The sequence below is a fragment of the Astatotilapia calliptera genome, chromosome 23, assembly GCF_900246225.1.
Source record: "Astatotilapia calliptera chromosome 23, fAstCal1.2, whole genome shotgun sequence".
Lineage (NCBI taxonomy): Eukaryota > Metazoa > Chordata > Actinopteri > Cichliformes > Cichlidae > Astatotilapia > Astatotilapia calliptera.
The window spans coordinates 1,900,120-1,925,819 of NC_039323.1; the positions used below are offsets into that span (position 1 = coordinate 1,900,120).

Genomic DNA, 25,700 nt, shown 5'->3' on the forward strand with positions numbered 1-25,700 from the left:
TCTGTATTTTATTTTCTACTCACAAAGGTTATCAAAGTTAAATAAAACTAGACTAAAAACTAAGACTAGGTGAACAACACTTGTCTTATGAGGCTTTTTGAAATTTTTGCAGGAATTTCAGTCGAATAATGAAATATTCTTTGTATTTAAATGTCGTAGTTCTCTGTCCTCATTGTCATTTTCCTATACTTTGACCGACTTTATCAGCTTGGGCAGTTCTGCTTCCTGTTATTAAACTCAATAGATTGACAGGCAAAATAACAGATGTTAACAGTTCATTTTTTTCATTTTTATTTTTATTTTTCTTTTTTTTTTCTATTTTTATTCTACTTTGAAAACGTAAAGTCAGACTTGCAAAATTTGCTGTGTTTCACTAGTGTTCGAACTTAAATAAAAATGTGTTTGGTCGTAGTGGATATTCTATTTATCTATATATTTTTGAATGCCTTATATATTAGACATTTAAAATATATTTTAGAACGACCCATAGAAAAATGAATTGCCGATAGCAAAATGACGCAACTAAAAGTAAAGAAATTCATAGAGTGGGTGTTTCAAGTCTTTATTTGTTATTTATCTGTTATTTATCTCTGCATCCATTGGCTTTTGTTATTTGTGCACCTCCTCGCAGCGACGGAGGGATGGTCGGTCCCTGAGGTCTGGCTTCAGGGTTTTCAGCGGCCTCTACCGCTGCCTGTCGTCAGCGCAGCTTGGAAGCGGTGGGAAACAGAAACACTATGGCTTCCAGTCTGTCTCTTACTCAGGTAACACTGTCTTACAACTCAAATATAACGACAGCAAACGCTTTCTGCCCTCTGCCTGTTACGCTCGGAGATGTTTCGGCAGCGTCGGTTAAGTCTGGCTGAAAGAATCGCGGGCTTTCTTTGATTCTGGTTCCTCTTTTGGAAGTTTAGCCCTGCTGTGACTGGGAAAAGTTTCTTCCTAATCTCTTTGGGGACTGCGTAAGGGCGTAGCTAGCTAGCTAGCCTGCTAGCTAACAGCTAGTTTGTGACCAGTGTTGGGCTGTTTTAGAGTCGCTTTATCAAAGTTGAGATAAACCGTGTAAGCTAGCGCTACTCGTCTTCGTTTCCTTTCGGGTGTTTTCTAATCGTATTTAGTGCTGCCCCGGTTTGCTGCAGGCTATTTGGGTGTTGGGCTGCCCATGTGTGGCTCTGCTGTGGCTCTACTGTCACATTTCTGCTACTTCAGCCTCTGCTAACATTGTTTTTCTCTGATAAAGCACCCAAGCTATATACAGTAAAGCTTGTAGCCTATGTGTTGGATTTCCTTGCCTCGTATGTAGCTTTGTTACATGGTTAGACTGAATAGGCTGCCTTGTTATTGCTATTATTAGAAGTAAACATGCTTCGGTGATTGGCTTGGTGTCTTTCCCCCCTGTGACCTTTCAAAAGTGGACAGCGTTAACAGTTACCCTGTTAGCTGCTGCTGTTAACAATTAGTTAATAGAGAAAACTCCTCATATCGTTAGCTGTTATGTTGTAACTAGCAAGAGGAAGTGAATTGTACAAGCAACTAGCCACCTCTACTGTGGTAAACGGTTGCACAGTTGCTGCTAGCTAAATTAAGTTCTAAATAATGTAGCGTCAGAATGTGTTTGTGTTGTTTAGGAGGCTACGGGCAGGTTAAATTAGCAGCTTTCAGTTGTGGACTTGTTACCTGAGCTGCCGTTACCTCCAGCAACAGACAAGAGTTGCCTGTCAGGAGCAGCTTTGAGATCCTTGTCTCTCAAATGGCTTAAAACCTGTGTTTATCTGGGAGCTGTGGGAGTTCATTGGCCTGTCAGGCACCAGTGCTTGTTGCAAGTGTTCCTGTCAGATGCCCGATAATCCCCAAACTCGCCTCATGTTTGGTGTTGATAGTGACATCAGTGTGCTTTATTACCATGGGTGGTTATAATCTCTAGAACAGTCTAGCCTGTCCCGCCAGCTCCTGCGCCCTGATGTTTCTGGCTATCTGCTGCAGTTTTGTATGGGCTAGCTGGGGGATGATTGAGGGGTGTTTTTTCAGTGCTCAATTAAAGTCACCAGTACAAAGACCACAGTGTTACAGACGCCAACAGTCCCAGGCACACTATTGTGTGTCATAGGGGAAAAGAAAAAAGTTGCATTGACTAGAGAAAGATATGTGTGTGTCAACAGTTATTTCACTGTAAACTGGTGGGTGAAAAAGCTGACTGATAACTTTGCTTTTTGTGTGCGTGAGTTGTTTTCTGTGTCAGGTCTAAGTCTGTTTTACAGTAGAGAGTAATCTCACATGTGTCTGAAAGCCTTAGCCTCCATTGACCAGCCACTCCCTGGTTGATTCACACTTGAAACAATTACTGTCCATCCCTTTCCTCGCTTTCTTGCACCTGCCAATTTGAAACCAAACAACCAGTTGTCAGTTTCAGTTACACAAATAAGGAAGCACTGCTTTATTTCCTCTTTAGTCCAACGGTAGACATTTTTCTTAACAGAGGAAAGAGGGGTGTTTAGGGAGGACATGACAGAAGGCCAGACTAACTGTTGCCTTTGGAGTGATGCCTTGTTGTAAATGCCTAAAGCTGACCAAGGGGCCCCAGGAAATGTAGCCTGCATCCTGAAGTTATCACAAAAGTTATCACTCTCTGTGCATGCAACTCAGCATAAACCTTCTGGTGTATTCTGAGTCATCCATCCATTCTCCAGAGTATTTGTATAGATCTTTACGAGGAAATGCAGAGTAGCTTTTCAATGAAACAGCTGTTTGGAAAAGCGATATTTTCTCAGCCTCAGTGACATTTAAACAGTTTCTCTTTGTATTAATTGAATATATTTAGGTTGTGGCTTGTTTTTGACCAGATATACAGCTCAGGTGCGTCAGCATTTTCAGACATGTTTTATTTCAACTCAAAAAGACAAAATAACTGCCTCATTTTAGTGGGGGGAGACTGTGGTAATTATTAACAATGCTGCATAAATACGGATTTTTCTAAGCAAAATTACACAATATTTGATGTGCTTATATGGCAGGAAGTAGGAAAGTTTAAGAAATCGCTTTTTTCAGGCATTTGTTAAGAGTAAAAGTTGGATTTATTGTAATTATAAGCAGCTGACTTATTAATGATGAAAACTGCTGCACCTTGTTGCTACTCATTGTCATAGATGCTGTATTGTTTTTGTCTTTATTTGTTATCCCACCTGTAACACAGCCATTATAAACTTTTTGGTTTTGCAGTCACACTGTGGCTTCTTTAATGGTAAAACGTTCTACTAAATGAGTCATTAAAGTAATTTTTAGTTGTTTTTAACACATTTGGCCAGTGGCTATACTTATAACAAGCAGCTCTTTAACTGGCTCAGTGGATGTCAAACTCTTGTTGGTTATTTCAGAGCTAACTTTGAAAAATCATTTGAACGATTAGTGTTAGATTGTTATAAGGAACATTTTTGAATTTAGGTAAAAATGACTGTTTTAAATTTTTATACTTCTCTTTCTCCTTAAACAGCTCTCCAGTGGAAACCCCATCTATGACAAATACTATCGTCAGGTATGCCATTGTATCTTTCCCATGGGTTACAGTGTGTGTGCATATAACTCCTGCATAGTTTGGCTTTAAATGGCTCTGGATGGAGATGGAGATAATCAAAAAAAATAAAATCTTCCAATGAGAGGATGTGGTTTTTGTAGTTTCAGCACACAAACTAAACCTGCATTTATACTGCTGTCTTGCAGCGAGCAGTGATCTCACTTCTCTTTATCAGTTTCAGTGCCTGTGTCCAATAAAGGAAGTACCTCAATGAATTAATAATGTTTCCCTTTGCCCAACATGTCAGCAGCACTCCCTTTGAGCCTCATGAAAGACGACTAAGCCAATAGACTGCTGAGAAAATGTCTTTGGTTTATTACCAGCATTGATTTAAATGACTCAGAGGCTCCAAAGCCGATTTTCATGGTTTTCAGTTGTTCCCCATCTTTTTTCGAAGCTAAGAGTTTTGTCTTTGTTAGCATTTTAGCTTGTTATACTGATAGTTTCTAAGATGAGATAAGCTTTAATGTGTGTGTGTGTGTGTGTGTGTGTGTCTGTGTGTGTGTGTGTGTGTGTGTGTGTGTGTAGGTTGATCTGACTGGCAGCGGGCGAGTGGCAGCAGCTGATGCAGCTCTGTTCCTAAAGAGGTCAGGTCTGGCTGACCTGGTCCTTGGGAAGGTGAGTGGAGACGCAGCTCTCTGTTAGCTTTAATGTTCTCATCGATGCTAACAGATGTTTTATCTGTAAATGTCTCCTTAGATCTGGGATTTGGCAGACTCTGAACGAAAGGGAGCACTCAACAAGCAGGTACCAGCACACTGTCAAGTAGCTCCAAAGTGAACTCCTTCAGAAATGTGTTCATCATCACCAGGCTTACGTCACTCTTCTTCTTCTGCCCTCAGCAATTCTTCATAGCCCTGCGGCTGGTGGCTTGTGCTCAGAATGGCCTGGAGGTGGCGCTCAAGAGTCTTAATGTGGCTGTTCCTCCCCCGAAATTTGTAAGTCTGCTCCTGTGTGCTATAAATCCACACTGTGCCTGCTATTAAAGTCACTGCTGGTTATTTGAAGTCCAATACAGTAGATCTGTGGTATATTCACAGGTGCTTGTTTCACTACAAACAACTTTAACTGTTAGTATTTGGTCTTGGCTTTTAAAAATATTCTTTAATGTATTTTTAATGCAAACACTGAAATAGAAAAATATTTGTGCTCATCTCCAGCATGACAGCAGCAGCCCACTGTTAGCAGGAGGAGGGGCTGCTGACCTTCCCTGGGTTGTCAAGGTGAGGCGCGCTCCAACGTGCTATCTTTTTGTCTAAATATAGTTGTGATTGTTTTTTTTAATTCTCATGTTTTCCTAGTTTTATCTCCTTTTTTGTTACCTTAAGAGAAGCATCATATTTTTTCGTTGTGATCATTTAAGCAGTATGTATAGTTCTGCAATCCCAGTGCTACTTGTTAATAAGCATGAATCAGAAGTACCAAAATGATCTTCTTTTTTCTCTATGTGCAGCTGAAGGCCAACATTTCTCTGCTGCTGAGATGCTGGTTAGCGTCTTGAGTCTGTTTATATTGTTTGAAGATGCTCAGATTTTCATTATCAGCGACATAATTTGAGTCAAACGGACAGATCGGGTCAAAGGGTTCGGAGACAATGTGACTTTGTAACACCAAGTTTATCATATTTGATACACGAGTTTGTAAAACCCTTTTCATCAACAGTGTGATGGGTTTTTTAAGCCTAACGCCCCAAAATGGTTTTGTTTAAAAACAAAAAACTGTGGCCAATAAATTGCACCAAAATGTTGGATGTAACATAAATGACACTAATAAAAAAAACAAAAAAAAGTCACATTGATATTTAGTTTAAAACAATCTCAGAAGGTTAAATAAAAACTCAAGTTTAAAAAAGAAACCTCTGAATTATTCTGTGGTTCAGGCTTTAAGAGTGGTTAAGAGAAGCAAGGCTGAGACGATGTAGACATGTGCAGAGGAGGGATAGTGGAAATACTGGACAAAGGATGTCAAATATGGAGCTGCCAGGCAGGAGGAAATGAGGCAGACCACAAAGAGGAGGATGTGCAGACTGGTTGGTGTGACACAGAAGGATGTTAGGGACAGGCTGGGATGTCGGGCCTCTGTGGCGACCCCTAAAGGGAGCAGCTGAGAAAAGAGGAGGAAAAGAGCTCTTTTTACATACAAGATTCACAACATGCTTTAATGAAGCCAATATGCAGCTTGCAAAATTAGATTTACAAGCAATGAAAATGGGGAAGAAAAAGCCACTGAAGTTTAAAAGGAAATTAAAGACTAAAAATTACGGGATGTTTTTCATCAAAGCAAAGCTGTGTTTGCAGAACGTTCCCACGTACAGACGTGGTGGCTTTGAATGTTTGTTGACTTGGACAGGTGTATAAGACTAACCTTATCTGACCAGCCTAAGCTGCACATCAGTCTATGCCTCCATTAGAGTGATTTTCATCGTGCAGCTGTTTTATTTTTCTTCCAGCCTGAGGAGAAGATGAAGTTCGATTCCATCTTTGACAGTCTTGGCCCAGTAGGAGGGATGCTGTCGGGAGAGAAGGTCAAGCCCGTCCTGCTTAACTCCAAATTGCCGGTGGACATCCTGGGCAGGGTATGATTCTCAAACAGGACTCTTTGATGTTAGTTTCAAGTTTTTGCTTTAGTGAAAAATGAATAGAAACCACACCATACAGTAACACTGGAGCTTAATACGGAAGATTTAAAGCGTCAAAAGAAAGTGAGAGTCTGTAGCGAGTTGGCGGTGTGGCACTTGTTATTTTGCAGTTTTGTGATGACTGATGCTCATCAATAATATCTCTGTGTGTTGAAGGTGTGGGAGCTCAGTGACATAGACAGAGACGGCATGTTGGACAGAGATGAGTTTTCTGTGGTAAGACTCGAGTTAATATTACAAATAAGGTTTTAGTATTTGTTCACAACTGGTTTCACTTTAGGTTGTTCAACTGTGTACTGAGTCATAGGATCTTAAATTATTTCTATAGTTCTGAATCGAAAAGATCCAAGACATGAGGAGGAAGTGTGAAGACTGAACTGCAGGATGCTGGGTAATCATTTCTCATTACTTTGTTGCCCTTTCCCAGGCTATGTATCTGGTGTACAGAGCTCTAGAGGGGGAGCCTGTTCCCATGTCCCTACCGCCTCCCCTGGTGCCACCCTCCAAGAGGAAAAAACCTTCGGTGCCTCCCGTGATGCCCCTGTTACCCTCGCCCCCCTCTGTCAAAGACAGTCGCTCCTCCCACGCTGGCTCTAAGACTATGCCCCACCCTCCTAAACCCACCCCAGCTCCTGCCCCTGTCCCAGCACCAGCAGCTGCCCCTGTGAGTACAGGCTCCACCTCTCCTGTGAGTGCAGTGCCTGAGAAGTATTATTTTACTACTACACTGGTACATCAACAGTTACGATGATTTCAAACTGGCTAGTTCAGTGTGTTTTTCAAAAGAAAAAGACTAGAGGAAGTGCGAAGGTTTGTGAATCTCTCGTTGCTGTAAGTTGTTCTGAATGTTCCCGCGGTGGCGAGGAGTGTGGTTAAGTTTGTTTTCTCTCTCTGTACAGTGGGTAGTATCGCCAGCAGAGAAGGCGAAATTCGACGAGCTGTTCAACAAGACGGACGCCGACATGGATGGCTTGGTGTCTGGCCCTGAAGTCAGAGATATATTCCTCAAGACCGGGCTGCCCTCCGCTACACTCGCACGGGTTTGGTAAGTACCGTCACTAAAATCTCCTCCTTTGACTCCTCTGTCCAGCTTCTACTCAAAGAATCAGTTACTCTGTTTTACGTGTTTACCTCAGAGAGCTTTGCAATTTGTGCAACATAAGGCATCCTGTGCACTTTGCTCTTCTGTTCACACAAACGAAGGAAAAAGGAGGAAGAAACTCCATGAAGTGCTACAAAGGATGATTTGCAGAGAGACGTGTCATAAGAAGTAGATAAATAGTTATTTTACACTAGAGAGAAATAATAGTGTTGGAAAATAAGGTGCTTATGTGTTTTAACAATAGCATAGATGGTTAGAAAAGATACAATGTTCATAAAACATCTGTGAAACATTCATTTTTACACTTTATTTATAATAAGTGAAATGTAAAAACATATTCTAGTTTCAGCTATAATTGAATGTTGCAAAATGCAGCAGTGCACTATGTGTTCATGCACACGACCAGCAGATGATCTTATTATGGATTTTTATCTTCATGTGGCTGATTAGCTTCTGTGTGTATTGGTTTCCCTCACATAATGATTAGCCTGGCCATCAAAAATAGGCACTGCCTGAAGTATAAATCGTTACTGTCTTATGTAACCTGTGTGCTTTTGTTTTTTTCTTTCCCCTCAGGGAGCTCTGTGACATTGGAGACATAGGGAAACTGACGCGAGAGCAGTTCGCATTGGCGCTTTATCTAATTAATCTGAAACTGACCAAAGGCTTAGACCCTCCACAAAATCTGTCCCCAGAGATGATTCCTCCGTCTGACAGACAAAACATCAAACAGGTGAGTCGCTCTCAACACTCGAGTTGTGAATAATTATTAGTGATGTTTGGGTCCTTTTTACCCCTCAGCAGTAAAAGGTTCATCACCACAGGGGCCAGACGGGTAATCGGCACGAACATCCAGTTAATGAACACAATAACTTGAGAACGAGATGATGTAGCATTTTCTTATTGATACTGTAAGGCTACTATTAAAAACGAAGGCCAGAGGTCAAGTTTCCTGAAAATCTTGTGAATGCAGTAACTCGAGAAGGAAGTCACCTAGGATTTACAAATAAATGCTTCCAGGCTGTTACTATTTTATTTGTTATTATATTAATAACGGCCTGATACTAGCCATTTTCCTCATATATCGGTTTCTAGATAAAACAGCCAATAAATGAAAATGTAGTAAGTAGGGCTGCACAATTAATCGTTAGAAAATCGCGATCTCGATTCATACTTATGTGCGATCTCATTTCCAAATGACAACGATTTAAAATAAATAAATAAATAAATAAAAAGACGACGACGACGTGAGACATTTGTTGTTTAAATGTTTATTTATTGTTTTTATGTTCAGTCTCAACTGTTACGAAGTTGATGTGCAGTTAATAAGTGCAATAAATATTTATACTGGAAAAGAAAATCGTGAGAGAATCGTGATCTCAATTCTAAGCCAAAAAATCGTGATTCTCATTTTATGCAAAATCGTGCAGCCCTAGTAGTAAGTAAGCTAAAGATGAGAGCAGCACCCTTCAACTGTGTTATGACTGTTGATGTTGCATAGTTTGTCCACCAGAGGGCACTCTGTAATTTCCCTTTTGTAAGTAAGTAAAATTTATGTATTTAGCGCTTTACGCAGATAAAAATCACAAAGTGCTTTACAACAAAGAAAATGAAAAATGAAAAGAATGGAAATACAACAAATAACAATGTAAAACAGTAAAATACAACAAATTAATTAAAAGCTTGCCTGTATAAAAATGCCTTCAGCTGCTTTTTAAAAGAACCAGTGGACTCTGTACAGCGTGAAACCAGTGGGAGAGAATTCCACAGCCGTGCTGCCGCTGCCTGAAAGGCCCGATCGCCACGAGTTTTAAATTGAGCGCGTGGGGCCACCAGCAGCCTCTGATCTGATGACCTTAGCAGGAAGAAGAATGCGGTGGTTGTTTGGCAACACCACAAACAAACAACAACTCGCTGATCTGAGCATAAACGAGCTATCTACAGCTTTCTGTGATGATAAAACAAGTTTCTAAATCAGCCGATATATCAGATATTTAAATCACCAAATATTAGTGTTTGGTTTGATTTTAAGAACCCAGCAATCGCTTGCAATTCAAGAATTAAAAACGCACAAAAACTGATCTCATGGACGCTGAAAGATCCTTAATAATGAGACTGATTGATAGTGAATTGGAGCAGCTGTCTTTTTTATAGCTTAAAACAGACTCTGGTTGGAGTTTTCACCATCTGTTTACAGCAGTGACTTATTATAATTTTCCATTGCATCAGCACTGTTAGATATAAATTATGTTGCTTGTCTTAATTGTGGCTTTCAGTGATGTATTTTTCTCTTGGTGTGTTTGTGCGTGCGCGTGTGTGTGTTGTGTATTTTTCCTGTTAAGCTTGCAGCTGTGTGTGTTTCTTATTTCCTCTCTCTGCAGCAGTTTTGCTTTACCTCATCTTTTTGCATTTTTGCATTTCATCCATTTCACGTGCACTGACACAATCCTGAGTGAGTGCGATTCATCAGAAACAGTCTAGTGCATCTCATAACTCTCAACAGGTTGCCTCTTTTCTTATCTGACGTAGTTTTATCCTAAATATTTGAATTTGATATTTAGTTTCCATTTGCCCTTGTGCTTTTGAGGGAAGCTGACGAGAAACAAAGGTTACTGTTTTTAGTTTTTGAGATGCACTCTTATCGCTGTATCTGTTTCTGTGGTTGTGTGTTTTTATCAAGGCTTTGAAGACGTTTTAGATTTTTTAAATTCTCAGTAGTATAGTTTAAGTGGTATCAGCTAGGCTGCTTTTAAAACCGCTGTTCCCCAAGTCCTGCCTGTTGAGCCTCTAACAGTAGATGACTTGATGAAAAGCCGTTAGTGTAGTTCATTTGTTTATTTATGCTGTGACTGTCTTTTGTGCTAAGAGTTGTAATGAGTGGCTGGTCTCTAGTACTTTCATCTGCATATCAGTAATGTGGGTGTTTCTTTCTTATTGGTGATATTGAGTTTTCCTGTCCTCACCAGAACAACGCAGCTAACCTAGCAGCCGACTTCTCTGCCATCAAGGAGCTGGACTCACTGAGTAACGAGATTGTTGAACTACAAAGGTAATCATTTCTCCTCACATTTAAAGAAGAAGAAAAAAAAAAAAGGCAAACACCTACATGTTATTAACAGAGTGATGGCGGTGGAGATGATTTCATTGGTGGTTTATATTGTTGGCCTAAAGATGAAGGGTTCAAGCTGGGTGTTTGTGAGCCTCTGCTGGTTCAGGTATGCAGGAGGGACACACTCGCACTTCTTTGAGCACAGCCAAAGTTCCAGTAAAAATAATAAACACTTGTGTTACTGCAGCAGCAGATGGTTAAAAAGACAAGAGGTGGAAAGGGTCTGAACTGAAAGCCAGTAAGAACTTACTCCATTTGATGTATTTTAACTATATATATAACAGAATGTAACACCTGCACGTGTAAAGAGATGGCCACTCTATTTGATTCCCATACCACCCTAAGAAAATCTCTCTAGATCCGCCCCTGGAGAGGGTGTAAACTGTTTGGGATTAATGGGATTTCTGCACTGATTATCTGCATTGTCTGAAAGTAGTAATCATAATCAAACACAACAGAAATAATGACACACAATAATAGCACTTGGCTGAAGACTCTGCGGTCACTCAGAGTGCAGAGGGAACCTCAGCGCTACTAAGTCCCAAAGCCACTTTAAGTCCGATGAAGCAGAGGGGGAACCTGCAGGTGTTGGATGTGTCCTTGATCCAACACACCTGATTCAAATGGTTAAATCACATCTTTTAAGTTTGGTTGATGTGAACAAACCTCATTATAACAACTTTTATGGGATCTTAAAAGAAGCTTCAAAGAGACCCACGAAGCCTAGAAAGGCTACAAAATAATTTCCAAAGACCTTGTAGGCAATCACGTTACAATAAGCAGTGTAGAGAAAAATGTGATGGGAGTGTTGTCAGTCAACCTTGGAGTGGGCGTGGTGAGGCGAGTGCACCGAGAGCAAAACCTTTAGTCGTGACGGAGGTTAAAAAACCCAGGGGAGCAACATAACATCTGCACCAGTCACCTGTTAAAGTCTTTGTCTCCACAGTAAGAAATGCACAAGTTAAAATGGTGTGAATGGAAAGACACAAATAAAACCCAGAGATCACTGAGAAGAGGACAGATTTCTATGTAGATGTGACAACAGTAGTTGAACTCTTTGGCAAAAATGGAAAAATTGTAAATAAATAAAAATACCGAAACCTTCGCACAGTGAAGCATGTTGGCGGGAACATTGGTACGTCAGGGTCTGCAGGCCTCGCAACATTTCAGAAAACAATAGATTTAAAATGATAACGACACAGGGCCATGTGAGGGCAGCAGTGCATAACCTGAGGTTTTCCTTTGTGATCAAAGCAAAAAGAACGGTTCAAAAACAAGGTGATTCGTTTTTCTGAAAGTCATAACCTTGACTTAGTAGAGATCCTGAGACATGACCTGATTCCAGACTTTATGTTTTTACCTTCTTTTGCCTTTTTACTTCACATGATCTTAAATGCCAGATGTACCTTTAAGTAAAAGCTGCAGCAGCTGCACATTTGCATGCATGCTTTGCACATGGAGTCTTGGTTTGAGCAGTTGTCATAGTAATGGATTTCATTTCCATACTTCACAGAACGTAGCTTCCCTTTTCGTGAAAACTGAGAGGGAGAAGTGAGAAAGTGGCCTTTTCTCCTACCTCTGCCTTCCAATAAACACACATAGAATCTCACACACACTAGACGACAGCTGTTTGAAGTAAGAAGGATGGAAACTGAGTTAGAAATCACCTGCGGACAGATTTTATTTAATAAGAGTTTGGAAAGATGAAGCGTCTTTGCTGCTTCAGAATGGGGCAGCAGCCTTCTGTTCAGGATAAGGAGGTTGGCAGTGATGATGACGATGATGCTGATGGGTGAGTAGAAGTTGGGAACGGTTCCCTTTGCATTTGCAGCTCGTAGATTATCAGGGGAGTTGTGTGTTTGTTGTGTGGCGAGCGATAGAATAGTTTTTTAATAAGTTAAACTGAGGCATAATTTCTTTTGTGTCTTCACACAACAATATTAAAATGTTAGTTTTGTTAAGGTTGTGTGAAAAATACTGAACCAAAAACAAATGTAAGAGAACAAGTGAGCAGAAATACTTACTGAAAAACATGTTTAAGTAAAAACACCAATCAGTAGGGCTGTTCGATGTAACGATATATCTGATGACGATATAAAAACCTCCATCGTTTCATTTTACGCTATCGTTTGTTTCGTGGTGTTGCAAAATAAAGTGTTTACAGCAATATTTTGTTCATGGTTCTGATGGTCACTGGAGTTATTATTAATTTATTAAAGTTCTCTCTTTCTCTTATATGTAATATAACCACACTACAGACGGACAAGCGCCTGTTTTTATGCGTTGTCGTTAGCAACAACGACGGTAACGCCATCGCGCGTCCGCTTGTTTATGTTCCACATAAACCTTTCACAATAAAGCTCAAGATCCTGTTGAGACTTTTCAAAATAAACTGAATCACGTGAAAGATGCAGATTATTTATGGATGAGAAGTAAAAAGAGCCGCCAGCAGCACGCCGTGTAATAAATACTCACAAAGAAAACGGCGCCGTTACAACTTATGTCTAAAAATGCATCGTTTCATGCATCGGTTAAAACACTCGACTCCAGCTACACGACGCGCAGCTGGAAACACTTCACGCAAGTCGAGCTGCCCGAGATTCACAGAATTTACAGAAAATGTTACATTTTTGTGATTTATATCGTTATCGGACGATAGATGTCTGATATCGGGAGATGAGGTTTTGGTCATATCGCACAGCCCTACCAATCAGGATCTTTTCTTTACCTCTGTATGTGCTTCCTCTTTATTTCCCGTTTCTGGTAATTGTTCTCAGTTTTCCTTTGAGCTGAAAATACTAGCATAAAATACCTTAGAGTAATCGTTTATATTCAATAACAGAGTTAAATGTCAGCGAGGCCCTTTTTTTGTGTCTAATGGTTTATATAACACCTTACCACAGCACTCAACACAAGCACAGGATTCCTTTAAAGGTAGTTGAAGTATCTTTTGTGCACAAGTTATGACGCTTCCTTTCTACCCCACCCGTCTCTTCTTTCCCTCTTGCTGCATGCTTGAAAAAGCGTAGAGAGGATGAGCACACGGACGGCTCAGATGATAGATGTTGGAGGTTGGCAGATCATCACTCGTCCCTCCTCCTCTCTTTCTCCCTCCATCCCCGAAGCAGCCATCTGCTTCTCGCTCTTTCTCCCACGCGTTTGACTGAGCAAGTACGTGCTCGCTTTCTCCGACACTTATCCTCGCAGTCGCCCACAGCGCAGCGCTCACACACACCTGCTCTCGCTGCAGGACTTGATGCTGCTTTCTCTTCTGTAAAGTTGGGAGTCGAGGAGAACATCATGGTGGCCGAGGGAGAGGAGCTGGTGGTGGTTCAGGGGCCGGGTAAAGCATGCTCACTAGAGAGCTGGCTTGGGCTTGGTGGGCTGGTGCTCTCCTTGGTGGTTAAATACACCTGTCTCCTTTGCTGCAACCCCAGGGAGAAGAGCTCTGTGGAGGAGGAGATCAAGGAGAAGGAGGAGGCCATCCGACAGCGCAGCACCGAAGTGCAGGTGAGGTCTCTTTGTGAGATTTTACCTGTATTCTAAATCACTGGTTTACAAAAACTCTTGCTGGAGCACAGTTAATATGCATTAAACGCACGTGTGCATTTCTGTCTGTTTTCCCTTTAAAAACCAACAAACAAGCAAAACAAATGCAGGTTGGTAAGCTCACTTTTATGGGGCTGAATGTTCTGGAGGAGAAGATCAATAACACATTTGATTTGCAGTCTGAGACGCTTGTTCAGAAATGCAGTTAATGATACTCGGAGAGGAAGAGGCTGATCTGCCTCGTCTGGGCTCTATTTTGGGAGCTGTTTGGCTTAAAGGGGCGAGGCTGCAGAGTTCTTTAAGAATGAGTCTGAGTGCGAGGGTGGTATCGAAGGAGCTGATGTAGCTGAATTTTGTAGCTGCACTCGATTGTACTTATGTGCGAGTGCTTCTGGTTATTTATATTGTCTGAGTTTCTTCCTGGACGTGGTATACTGCACATACCCAAGCATTCCCCAGAGGTTAAGAATGGGTTTTGTGGCAGTCGTACCACCTTTGAAATCAAACCCTGGAAAGCCAGCCTCAAAACAGGAAGTGATTTTCTAAGAATCAAGGAAATACAAATTTTCCAACATGGGAATTTTAATAAAGAGAAATACATGCAAAGCACAAGCTTTTATTTCCATAATCTATTCTGCCTTAACATGTTGTTGTTAAAGCACTTTGTGTTGTTTCTGATATTAGTATAGAGATTAAAAGCTGCCGTTGTCCTTTCAGCGACAGCCGCTGCTGAAAGGATGTTAACGATCTCACTGACTCACTGAGCTGCAAAACGATCTGCAGCCTGTAAACGAAAATAATTCCACACTGTGACGTCAGCCTTTCTCCCTCCGGCAAGCTGACATATAACAGCCGATTGAGCTTTTTCAGGAATGGTATTAAAAGTTAGTATTTAGACTAGAAATGTGGTTACTCTGTAACACTGTAACACAGCATTAGTGCACATTATTTCTTAAAATCCTTTACCTTCACTTGGTTTCACCAGTTTTTCTTCTCTATTCTTTTCTCACCTTCTTCATAAAACCATCTACTTACATTTTATGTGAATGTATCTTTTTAATCTTTTATTTTACCACATTTCTCTTGTTTTATTCTGTTGAGCTGATGTAACAGTTACATTTCCCTGATTAATAAAGTTTATTATCTTATTATTATTACTATTATCTTTCAAAAAATCAGTAACTTTAAAGGTTGTTTTCCAAAGTCTCTTTGTTGCTCACTTCCTCTCTGTTATTGAATCTCCCTCCCTCCCCCCTTTGACTTTATGTCCACAGGACCTTCAAGATGAGGTGGCAAAGGAAACCGAAGTATTGCAGCAACTTCAGACTCAGCGTCAGAAGGTTCAAGATGCTTTAGATGAGCTGGACCAACAGAAGGCCTCCCTGGAGGAGCAGCTCACTCACATTCGACAGCAGACCAACCAGGAGACCCAACTTGTAAGTTGCCTCCTTCTTCTTCTTTTTTTTTTTGGTAACCTTTTGAGGAGCTGTGTAATTACCTCGAATTCTGGTTACTTTCCTTTCAGATCTCATCTCTGCAGTCAGAGCACGAGGAGCAGGAACAAAGGATATGTCAGTATGAGGAGGAGCTGGTCCAGGCCCGAGAGGAGCTTTTGGCTCTGCAGGAGGAGAGCCGGAAACTTCAGGAGAAGGTCCAGGCTGCCCAGGAGCAGCTCACTCCTCTTCAGGAGTCTGTGCGTGACTCTTTCACACAAGTTGCACAGGTTAAAAGCTCTTCCCTGGTTTCGTACAGCATGTCTGCAGAGAAAAAAATTTTCATTTTCTGGCACCTACGCAGCTGATGGAAATGTTATTTTCCGACTGTAATCAGCAGGCTGCACAACTGTTACATACCCAAACGCATGAATAATAGCTGCAGTGATTATACTGAGCACTTCCAGAATTTCTGTGTGGACAGATGGAGCAACACTGCTGTGGCTCCACCAGTGTGTTCCTAATGCTGTACTTTCTGTGTACACTGGCTACAGAATTCATCATATCTGTGTTTAAGTGTTGTCTCTGCTCTTTAATCGTGTCATTTTTTTAAAAAATTATTCTTCTGGCACGTAGGTCCAACAGAAACTGAACGACCTTCAGGTGGAGGAGCGATCGGTGACTGCTCAGCTCAGCTGGAAGAGAGCCCTTGAGGACAGCTCTCCTGTCATGGTCAATGGATCAGCAGGCCCCGCTGCAGAGCTCCACCATGGGGACCTCTTCCAGAGGGACCTCTTCCAGGAGGACCTTAAAGAACTGAGAGTGGAAGAGCATTCAGATTCAGAGGAGAGAGGTGGCGTGAATGAGAAAGAAAAGGAAGAGGAGAAGGACGAAGAGAGTCCAAAAGCTGGGGAAGATGAAAAGCAGAAACATGATGCCTTGGATGATCTCTACACTGATATGTACAGTCTGTCGAGCCTTGCCAAGCCCTGGGAGAGCAATGTTAGGGTAAAAACTACATGAATAATAATAAGAAGCACTCTTACAGTAGTTTTAAATGTGGACAGACACAGCTGTAAAGCCTAATGCATGCTACAACTGTGCCGTGTTCTTGTGGAAAACATCACAGATAATCTCAAAAAAATCAAAGTGAGTCTCAAAGGAAACTGTCCAGCGACAACAAAAACATGCAACCTACACATTACAATAACCAGATGAGCTACTCCGTCGCTTTAACTCAAAGCTTTTATCAAAAAAACATCAGATGCTGTCCTTTTAAGTTGTGCGTCTGTTCTCTAAGCAGGAACGCAGCAGCCCTGCGCCTGGTGTCTTCTCTGAGGTTACAGAAGATGCAAAGGAGTCACCTAAGGAGACCCCACCGAAGGTAAACTTATTCAAGGATACCCATGGAAACCAATAAACAGCATCTTTGTGACTCCTTGTATTCTTCTGTTCTTCTTCTTGATTTTTATCATTAGTATTTGTTTTCATTGTCATCAAGTGTGACATTTGCGATGTTTGTTTTACCCACATTTCTTTGAAATGTTGTCTGTGAAAAGCTGTTTGTACCAGAAACAGATATGAGATGTTGGACATGCAGCGTGCCAGACAAGTGCATAGACTGACAGCAGACAGCAAAGATGTAACCTGATAGTTGTGTTAAATCATCAGATGGGTGTTAAAACCCCTCCCCCTCCATAACCACAATGCATGATTCACTGTAATGCTCAGAGCGCCGTGCCTCTCTGCGACAGGTTGCATCACCAGAGCCAGAGAGCAAACAGGAGCCTGCAGAGCCGACAGAAACAACCAGCTCCCCCTCTCCGCCTCAGCCTGGCCCTCGCTCCTTGCCACCACAGGGCAGCCCTCCCTCCCTGCCTGAGATGGATTTCTTCCATTCAGACCCTTTTACCGATCGTAAGACCTCATCGTGAAAAATCAAGATGGAAAAAAGAGTGTTTTTAATGCTTGATGAACGCTGGCAGACTGATGGTGTGTTTTCCTTTGTAGATGATCCTTTCAAAGAAGATCCTTTTGGAAAAGCAGATGTTGGAGGTGCTGCTCAAAGTATTTAATGAGCAATAAATCTCACACAAGCACAGCATTGTTTTATTTATATATATATATATATATATATATATATATATATGTGTCAAATCTGACGAGTGGGTCATATTATTCATTATGTTTCTCCTGCTGTTTATGTTAAATCAGATCCTTTTGGAGGAGATCCATTCAAAGGCTCAGACCCCTTTGCTGCAGACACTTTCTTCACACAAACCTCCAGCACCCCGTTTTCCTCAGAGGACCCTTTCTCTGCTTCAGCCGACCCCTTCGGTACCACTTCTGGCGTGCCGGAGCCAGACCTCTTTGCAGCCAAGGTGAACGATACAGCAGCCGTACCAGCGGGTCCGGATCCTTTCGCCTCCAAATCCACCAATCCAGCGGCAGCATCCAACGATCCGTTCAGCTCTAAAGGGAACAACACAGCTGATTCAGACCCGTTTGGAGGCAAAATGACCAGCACAAAGGAGGCAGACCCGTTTGGTTCTCAAGATGGAGACAAGGATCCTTTTAGCAGCTCCCCGCCGAGCTCTGATCTGGCCGTGGTGAGTAGACCCGCTAATAAAACCTGTTTACAGTGTGTTGAGTAAGATTTTTGTGACAGTATTTTAAGGAATATAATTATTTGTCCCAGATGTTTTATTACCATTCTAAAGGTTTGCAGTAATTTTAGAAGCACCAAGCGTGTACATCTGAACGCTTATCATCCACTTTATTATATATACTTTATATAAAATATTCTGTATAATAGTTTAAATGCATAGAAATGTGTTAATATCGCTGACATGTAAATTGTTAAGAGGAAGCAGAAACTAATTTATAGCAATGAGTCCCAAAGTTTGGATCTTAGCCCTCTGCTTATAGAATACGTTAGTTTTCTTCCCTTATTGGCTCAGAAAGAGTTAAAATACTGGTGGCCAAAAGAGGAACTGCTACGTTTTTGTTTGATGTACATGCTCTAGTTGTAGTAAATCACGTTACAGGTGAGCGTGTTTGTCCACGCAGGCTGGATTATAAAAACGTCTGATGTGTTTGTTTGTGTTCAGAAGGACACCGCAGCATCCAATGACCCTTTTGCTCCCGGTGGTACCGCGGTCAGTGCCTCCTCAGATGCAGGTACAGCTTGTGGCATGGCACCACCCACTGGGGACAGAACTCATAGCAGCAAATAAGAAAATAATGAAAAATAAATAAAGTAAAATGTGCTTTTCTGTTAATAAGATGCTGGATGAGGCATTGAAGTGCTGCTGATTTCATGCACTCGGTCGTTTTTCATTGATGTTTCAGATCCGTTTGCTGCTGTGTTTGGTAATGAGTCATTTGGAGGAGGCTTTGCAGATTTCAGTGCTTTGGCAAAGGTAATTTCCAGATTTTTAATATATCCTCTGTCACGTTGTTTCGTGCATCGTATATACATCATATATAATAAATAATTATCCAGTCTTATGTTAGTTTTGGTTTATATTTGCAACTATAAAAAGCCCCGTGTATGCATGGAAAGGAATCTATATGCACAAAAATGCCTCTGTCTCTGCATAGTAGTAAATCCTGCAGCCTTCTGCAGCCTTGAGCTACTGTGCAGAGAGCTCTTGTGAACTCGGTGTGGAAACACTAATTTCACACTTGCTGTTTACACCACAGTACCTGTACCTTTATTTATCGGGGTTTTACTGATGTGCAACAGAGCTTGCGAGTGATGACGCACATCCTCTGTGCTGTTCTTAAGTAAATTCATGCACCTTCCTGCTTATGTAATCGATATATTTGATTTGGTTGGACCTTTTCATTCCAGTCAAATGGTGCTGAGCAGTTTGGAGTCGACAGCAGGAACCTCTTCCAGGAAGAGAGCCAACCTGCCAGCTCTGATGTGCCCCCAGCCCTGCCGCCAAAAACGGGTACGCCTACCAGACCTCCTCCTCCACCTCCAGGTCAGTTGATCCTGTTATCCAGAAAACAAAAAGTGCCTGTAGCTCTGTTCGGTTGGAACAGTGTAGCTATCACACGTCTGGGGATGTGCCAACAGTGTTCATGAAATAAAACCTGCCTTTGCTGAGTCTGCCCGTCTGTGCCCTGTCAGGTAAGAAATCATCCATCAATCGAACGGAGTCCTCCGACTCCTTCCATCGACGAGGAAACTTCATGCTACAGACTTCAGGAGACTTCTCCTCCTCTTCCTCCTCCTCCTCCCTGCCTGCAAAGGATCCTTTAGCCGACCCCTTCGCCCCCTCCTCCCCTCCTCGCCGCAACGCACGGGAAGCTGATGGATTTGCCAGCTTTGACAAAGTGAGCAACTCCCTCTCCCCATCTCCCTCACCTCCACCTGAATGTCAATAGCCACACCCTCTTCTCTCTCTCTCGCTCTTTGTTTTTTTTTTTTTTTTTTCCCCCTCCTTGTAAACCAACATGTAGTTACTCAATAAGGATACAACCCCGAACAAATCAGGCCAGCTCTTGAAATCACTCCATCCACTGCCAGTGACGAGCCTTAAAGTGAACTAACCAGCTTATTAAAGCGTCACACGGTAGCACAGGCTCGTAATGTTACGTGATTCATACGCTTCTCCCAGTTAAAACAATAAAATCTTGTAAATCTTGTATTTTTGTTTTGGGTTTTTTTGGTTTCTTTTGCATTTCTGCTGCTTGTGTATATGTCAGACTATTGTTAATAATACAATGCTGTCTAACCCTGTAAACATTTCTTTTCACCCGCTCTATGGATTCATAATGAGATTCCACCTCATATAACTCTATGACTGAAGATGCACTCTTACTTTGTGAGGAAATGCATAGAAATTATAGATGCATTTATATATTCTTATTATATATTCTATATAAACCAGAATGTTTGGCAGTGAATGGAGAGATGACAGGCTGCTTGTATTTGGCTTTTTATTAGCCATCCCAACTTTGTCACATTGACATTACTTCCTGTGCAAGTTTAGAGTCTCTATAATTACTGATGTAATTATCTGAGTTTTTATTCTTCTTTTAACACTAAATTTGTCTCAGGGAAATTTTCCCCACCCATGGGGCATAGTGGCATCAGTTGACCTTGACTCATGAGCTGCAGAGTACTGCATTCATACTCTTTATACCTCAAACTTTTTTCAGTAAGTTGCTGTTTTATAACATCACTGATTTGGGATAAACACCTAACGTCGCCTCGAAACATTAAATCAGTGCAGGCTGCTGTGAAAACTTGAACCCAAAGAATGGTGGAGGGGTTTCTTTTTCCTCTCGTTCATTAATGTGCTTCCAAAATTAATATATCTATAATAATATAAATAAAAGAAACCAAGAGGAAGATGATTGTGTGGGTTAATCTTCGGGTCATGGTGGTCAGAGTAGTTCTATTAGTTCAACCCTTTTTAATGCTGCATGGAAATGACCTGTGAAGTTGCATCACATCAGAACACTGTTGATCCTCTCCTGTCACGCGAGCACCCTCGCATGTACCTGTCAGTCGCCGACCTGCATGCACTAACTGTGTCTTTGACTCTCGTTGACTTACACCAGTGCCTCCACCGTTTCTCGAATCATCAGTTTCCTTTCCCCTTTACTCTGCTGCTGTTTATTTATACAGGCTTTCCTCTGTTCATCCATCCATCCATTCATTCATCAGTTTGTGTCCGAGCCCTCGTGTGGTCAGCAGTGTGTTGTGGAGAAGCAGATTGACTGTATTCTCTCTGTGTTTCTTTACACCTCTGTTTAATAAAGTGTTGAATCAAGGCCACCATCTCCGGCTTCTATGTGCATCCATGACATCACCACCTGTAAACCCCTGAGTTTAAAGGATCAAGTGTTTTACACGTTCAGTTCATTTATCAGAGGTTTGGACTATGCTTCAGCTTACTGTTGATAACTTCCCACACCATGTGTTGCATTTAGGATGATTTCCCAGCCCATAAAAACCCCTCTGCTGCTTGTCAGCTCTGTAACTTCTGCATTAAAGTGCCACTGCAAACAGAGACTGTAATTCAGCGAATTACATAAATTACCACATGGGCACAACAGTAATAAAGTTAGGTGCATTATTAATCATTATAGATTCATATCAAGGAAGGTTCATTTGGCCACAGGTTGCTCTGTGTGTATATTTGTTACCCGGCGAGACAAACGGATACAAAGAAACCAGGAAATCACATTTCTGAGAAGCTACAGTGCGGTGCGCTGTCAAGTAAATGAACTAAAACATGTAAAACTCTGTAATGATCCTTTAAAGTATCTTAACATGAAAAACAAATAAGAAGACTGAAGTTTTTTTCTTAAAGCTGTGGAATAAAAAGCACCATTTCTCTTTCCATGTATCTTATTTATGTTTGATTTCATTCATATTTAAGAGAATTGGCGGGATGTTGTCTGCAAACTGATAAGTGCATGTTCTCTGTCAGATCCATCACATTCTGTACACGTCTTCTCGTGCATGTTCTTCATACCGTGACCTGTTATTATCGGCTCTAAAACAGTTGCTAGGAGACTCTCCTTTGCATGGCTGGATGCACGTGGGATGACCTCTGTTGCTTCTGTCTGTCATTCGTTAAGAATAATGAACATATTTACACAGTCTGCAATGATTAACCAATTTAACCAGTGGACTGTGTTTCCTTCCTACTCTTTTTGTGACCGTGGAGCTTTCAGTGCATGTGATTGTGGTCCTACAGCTGTGCCTGTTTGTCTTCAGGCTTTTCTAGCATCGCAGTCCCTGCTTTTGCCCTGATCACGTGGCTGCAGGAACTTTGCAAGGGTATATATGTTGGAGGGAGGACTGTTTTCATTTGGATAAAGGGAAATCAATTTCAATCGCCTTTCCTGTTCTTTCTTCTTTTTTTGTAATTTGTTTGGGAGGTCTGCAAAAGTCTGGATTTCTTTTAGACCTCATTGCGATGCACCTTTCTCAGAATGGGCACAGAGCTACAAATTTAGACTCCAATACATGATTTTTTTTTTTTTTTAGCACCCTACAATTGTGCGTCCTGACTCACTGTCTTTGGTTTCTGGCACATAAATGGTGATTACAAATCAGTCAAAGTGTCCACTTTGAAGGAAAAAGGTCTGCTGCTGGTGGGTTTTCAAAGTTTCAAAACTGCATCCATTGTGTGCGTATGTTTCTTTGTTTCCTCTGTTTTCATGGAGCAGTATCCAACCGAGGAAGACATGATAGAGTGGGCAAAGCGCGAGAGCGAGCGAGAGGAAAAGGAGCGACTCGCCAGGCTCACCCAGCAGGAGCAAGAAGACCTGGAGCTGGCCATCGCTCTCAGCAAGTCTGAACTCTCCTGAGGAGGCCCCGTTCCCCTCTACCGGTCTGGCTCGGCACGGCACGGCACAGCTTGGCCCGGCCCGGCCCAGAAAGCACCAAAGCAAAGTGGGGATTGTACAGGACTGATTCAGCATCACCTGCTGACCCCATGAAGAGACTCAAAACTCATCTCTAACTCGTTCAACCCCCCGACTGTCCATGCTCTGTTGGTCTCCGTGGTTTTGATAGAGGAGCGTAACGTTTTTTCTTTTTCTTTCCCCCTTTTTAGAACGAAGATGCAAGAGAAAACTTGTTCTAGTGTTAATGTCGTTTTGCCTTCATTTAAAATCTAGGCAGCAAGCGCTGCGTTAAGTCCCCAGAATGTAATTTATTGTAGCGCGCGCTCGAAACCACTAAACAAACTCGCTACATTTCATTAAATCTCAGCTCTCTTTGTGATGAGATTTTAATAGACGTGCTAATTTTCTAGAACTCAAGAATTCCCAAAATTTTCTTTTTTGGCTCTCGATTAAACTTCTGAAGCAACCACAGTGAACTGGGGAGATTCTGTTTCCCAGTTTGTTCTGTTCTGTAACTCTGTAGGCCCTTTCTAACAGAGTGACCGTGTCCCACTCTCATGCAGGGAAGATGATTTTTTTTGTCTTCATTTAGAGTAGGTCAGGATATTTCAACATTTCTTCGTGTTTAACTGGAAGTTGCGGCTCCTGTAAGATGTGAAATGTGTACAATGTGTAGATTTATACTAAAATGGAACAAATCTGCCACAGCTACCTTTTCCTTTGAAATGTCAGTCCTACCTTGCTCACCGTAGCACCTGTGTCGTGAGCATTAAAGCGCTGATTTGTGTGTGTCGGGGGAGGTAATAATGAATGAAACTACAGCCATCACATTTTATGACTTGGTTTGCATTAAAAACTAGGCCACACTACAGTAGGATGCAGAGCAGAAAGCACACGATCTGTTTTTCTAACATACAAACTAAGTTTCTCTCAAGTACTTTAGGATCTTTAAATCGGTCTAAATTTTTAAATTCATTGTGGCCCGACATGAAAGAATGTAACAAAACGCAAGGTTGTCATAGATGAATGTAAGCGTGGATCCTACCTTAACTGATCATTAGCTGTATCATTAATCCTGATTGATCTCCTTTAGGGAAACTCTCAAGGGCTCCTCAGCAGCTTGAATGCTGAGTGGATAACTACAACTGTGCGGTTGTCATGTTACCACGTGAACATTTGGTCCCATTTCAACGTGTGCCAGAGTCGGTGCTTCACTTGTTACCATTTGTACGATTTTTCTTTTTTTTAATCCAGGAGTCTTTTGCGCTCTGAGAGACTCCCTGGATTTCAGAGTCTTACACAAACACGGTGAAAGTTGTTAAGTGTTTCTACTTTTTCGTTAGAGCGGTGTATTTTCTGGCCGTGCACCTCGACATCTGCAGGGATTTAACTTGCAAAAGACCTCAGATGTGCTGAGGATGCACGCTCACATTGCACTGTGTTATCGGGCCTGTTGACAGCCACACGGCGGCACAGGAAAGCTTTACTAAACGTGACAGAAGGTTTTCTGCTGAGGAAAGGCTACGATGAAGTGCGAGAGGCCTCTGCTCTCTCATTACCTTAGCTCATTTCTTATCAAATAATGCACAATGTTTTGGACAGCTCTTCCTGTTCTTACTACTTTAATGTTTAGCAAGAAGATAGTTTCCTCTTCTCATGTCTAACCAGTGTACTGTCTGTGGCTCATGCAGTACTTCCTACTGAGAGCTCTCGCTCTCCTACAATGAAGTTTATTGTAAATACGGGAGAGCACAGCTGCATGTCTGCTCTCCAGGTCTCTTGTTGTACTAGTTTCATTGCTTCATTGTCATGTATTCAAACAGGCTACTGTCATTTTTAACAATTCTGCACATTTCTCAAAACCAGAACCACTTACTGTACGTTTCTAGGCTTATCCATAAAGCTTTTTAAGCTTCAGGCTAATTGTATTTTATTTTGTACTTCCTAACTTGTAAGAAAAATCATTATTGGAAGGCCTTGGCCATGTAATGCATTTAATTGAAACAGAATAAATATTAAAAATATGTAGTTTTGCAGTTGGTGCATTTTTTTCCCCAGAGCATCTTCTTAATATATTGTCATCCACACGTGATAGTGCCCCTCCTGTTTCTCCTCGTACGACGCACCAGATCCCCGGAGACAGCAAACCTCCAGGAGGAGCTTCAAAACTGGAGAGAAGTCAGTCAGGAGGAATAACGAGAGCGTAATTGTCTGTGGTCTCCACCTGCAACACCATTCCCTTTTTGGAAGTTGCCTTGTTGTTGCCTCCTGTGCACCTGTTGTCACTTTGATTTACAACAAAGGAGGTGACATGGATTCAGTGCCTCGTGCTTTTGGCTGCTACTTTTCGAGATGACCACAGCAGATCATCAGTCTCCATCTCATCCTATCCCTAGCATCCTCTGTCACCTCTGCATGCCATCCTTCTACATCCACGAATCTTCTCTGGGATCTCCCTCTTTCCCTCCTACTTGCCAGTTCCATAATCACCTTCCTTTTCCAATATATCCACGATTCATCCTCTACTCATCCAAAAATAATCTCAGCCTCACTGATTTAGTCTCCAGACTGCCCAACCTGATGTCCCTCTGATGTCCTCATTTCTGAATACAAGAGCATATATTTCGTTTATAGTATTTAACTATAGTGTCACGATATTTCTTTTTTATTTAGATGTAAATATATTATAAAGACAATTATAGTATCATAAGCACCTTTAGTACTCATAAACAACCCGTGTTTACATTTTTGTCACCTTTCAAGTATTTCTGTAAACACGCTGGGCAAATAAATAAAAATAAATTAATTAGGTAATTAAAACAAATTATACAAAGCAATTCTGTAATTTTATAGAAAATCTATATAACATTTATCCATTTTAAGCAAAATTATTTTAATAAAAAAAAACAACATTATTTGCT

General features: G+C 41.5%; 1 protein-coding gene across 10 annotated transcripts; it reads left to right on the top strand.

Annotated features, from left to right (window-relative positions):
• The first annotated feature begins 621 nt into the window (after positions 1-621).
• Positions 622-24,815, top strand: eps15 (epidermal growth factor receptor pathway substrate 15). 10 transcript variants are annotated; one of them, XM_026158266.1, is made up of 25 exons: positions 622-764; positions 3,488-3,529; positions 4,097-4,186; positions 4,268-4,315; positions 4,411-4,506; positions 4,729-4,791; positions 6,018-6,143; positions 6,363-6,422; positions 6,634-6,894; positions 7,106-7,251; positions 7,885-8,041; positions 10,275-10,357; positions 13,855-13,927; positions 15,241-15,402; positions 15,492-15,689; positions 16,036-16,407; positions 16,700-16,783; positions 17,154-17,316; positions 17,410-17,466; positions 17,614-18,008; positions 18,510-18,579; positions 18,751-18,821; positions 19,256-19,391; positions 19,541-19,746; positions 22,600-24,815. In XM_026158266.1, the coding sequence occupies exons 1-25, from the start codon at positions 738-740 to the stop codon at positions 22,738-22,740; spliced, it is 3,327 nt and encodes a 1,108-aa protein (XP_026014051.1). In that variant the 5' UTR covers positions 622-737; the 3' UTR covers positions 22,741-24,815. The 10 variants fall into 10 exon arrangements, with proteins under 10 accessions (XP_026014051.1, XP_026014052.1, XP_026014057.1 ...); XM_026158267.1 differs by having other exon boundaries at positions 16,703-16,783; XM_026158272.1 differs by having other exon boundaries at positions 15,492-15,659.
• Positions 24,816-25,700: the final 885 nt, after the last annotated feature.

Bases quoted from the DNA above. Each gene is read 5' to 3' on its own strand.
- eps15 (XM_026158266.1), top strand. From the start codon at position 738: ATGGCTTCCAGTCTGTCTCTTACTCAG. The intron at 6,144-6,362 runs GTATGATTCTCA...TGTGTGTTGAAG, and splicing joins CGGTGGACATCCTGGGCAGG to GTGTGGGAGCTCAGTGACAT. The intron at 18,822-19,255 runs GTAATTTCCAGA...TTTTCATTCCAG, and splicing joins ATTTCAGTGCTTTGGCAAAG to TCAAATGGTGCTGAGCAGTT.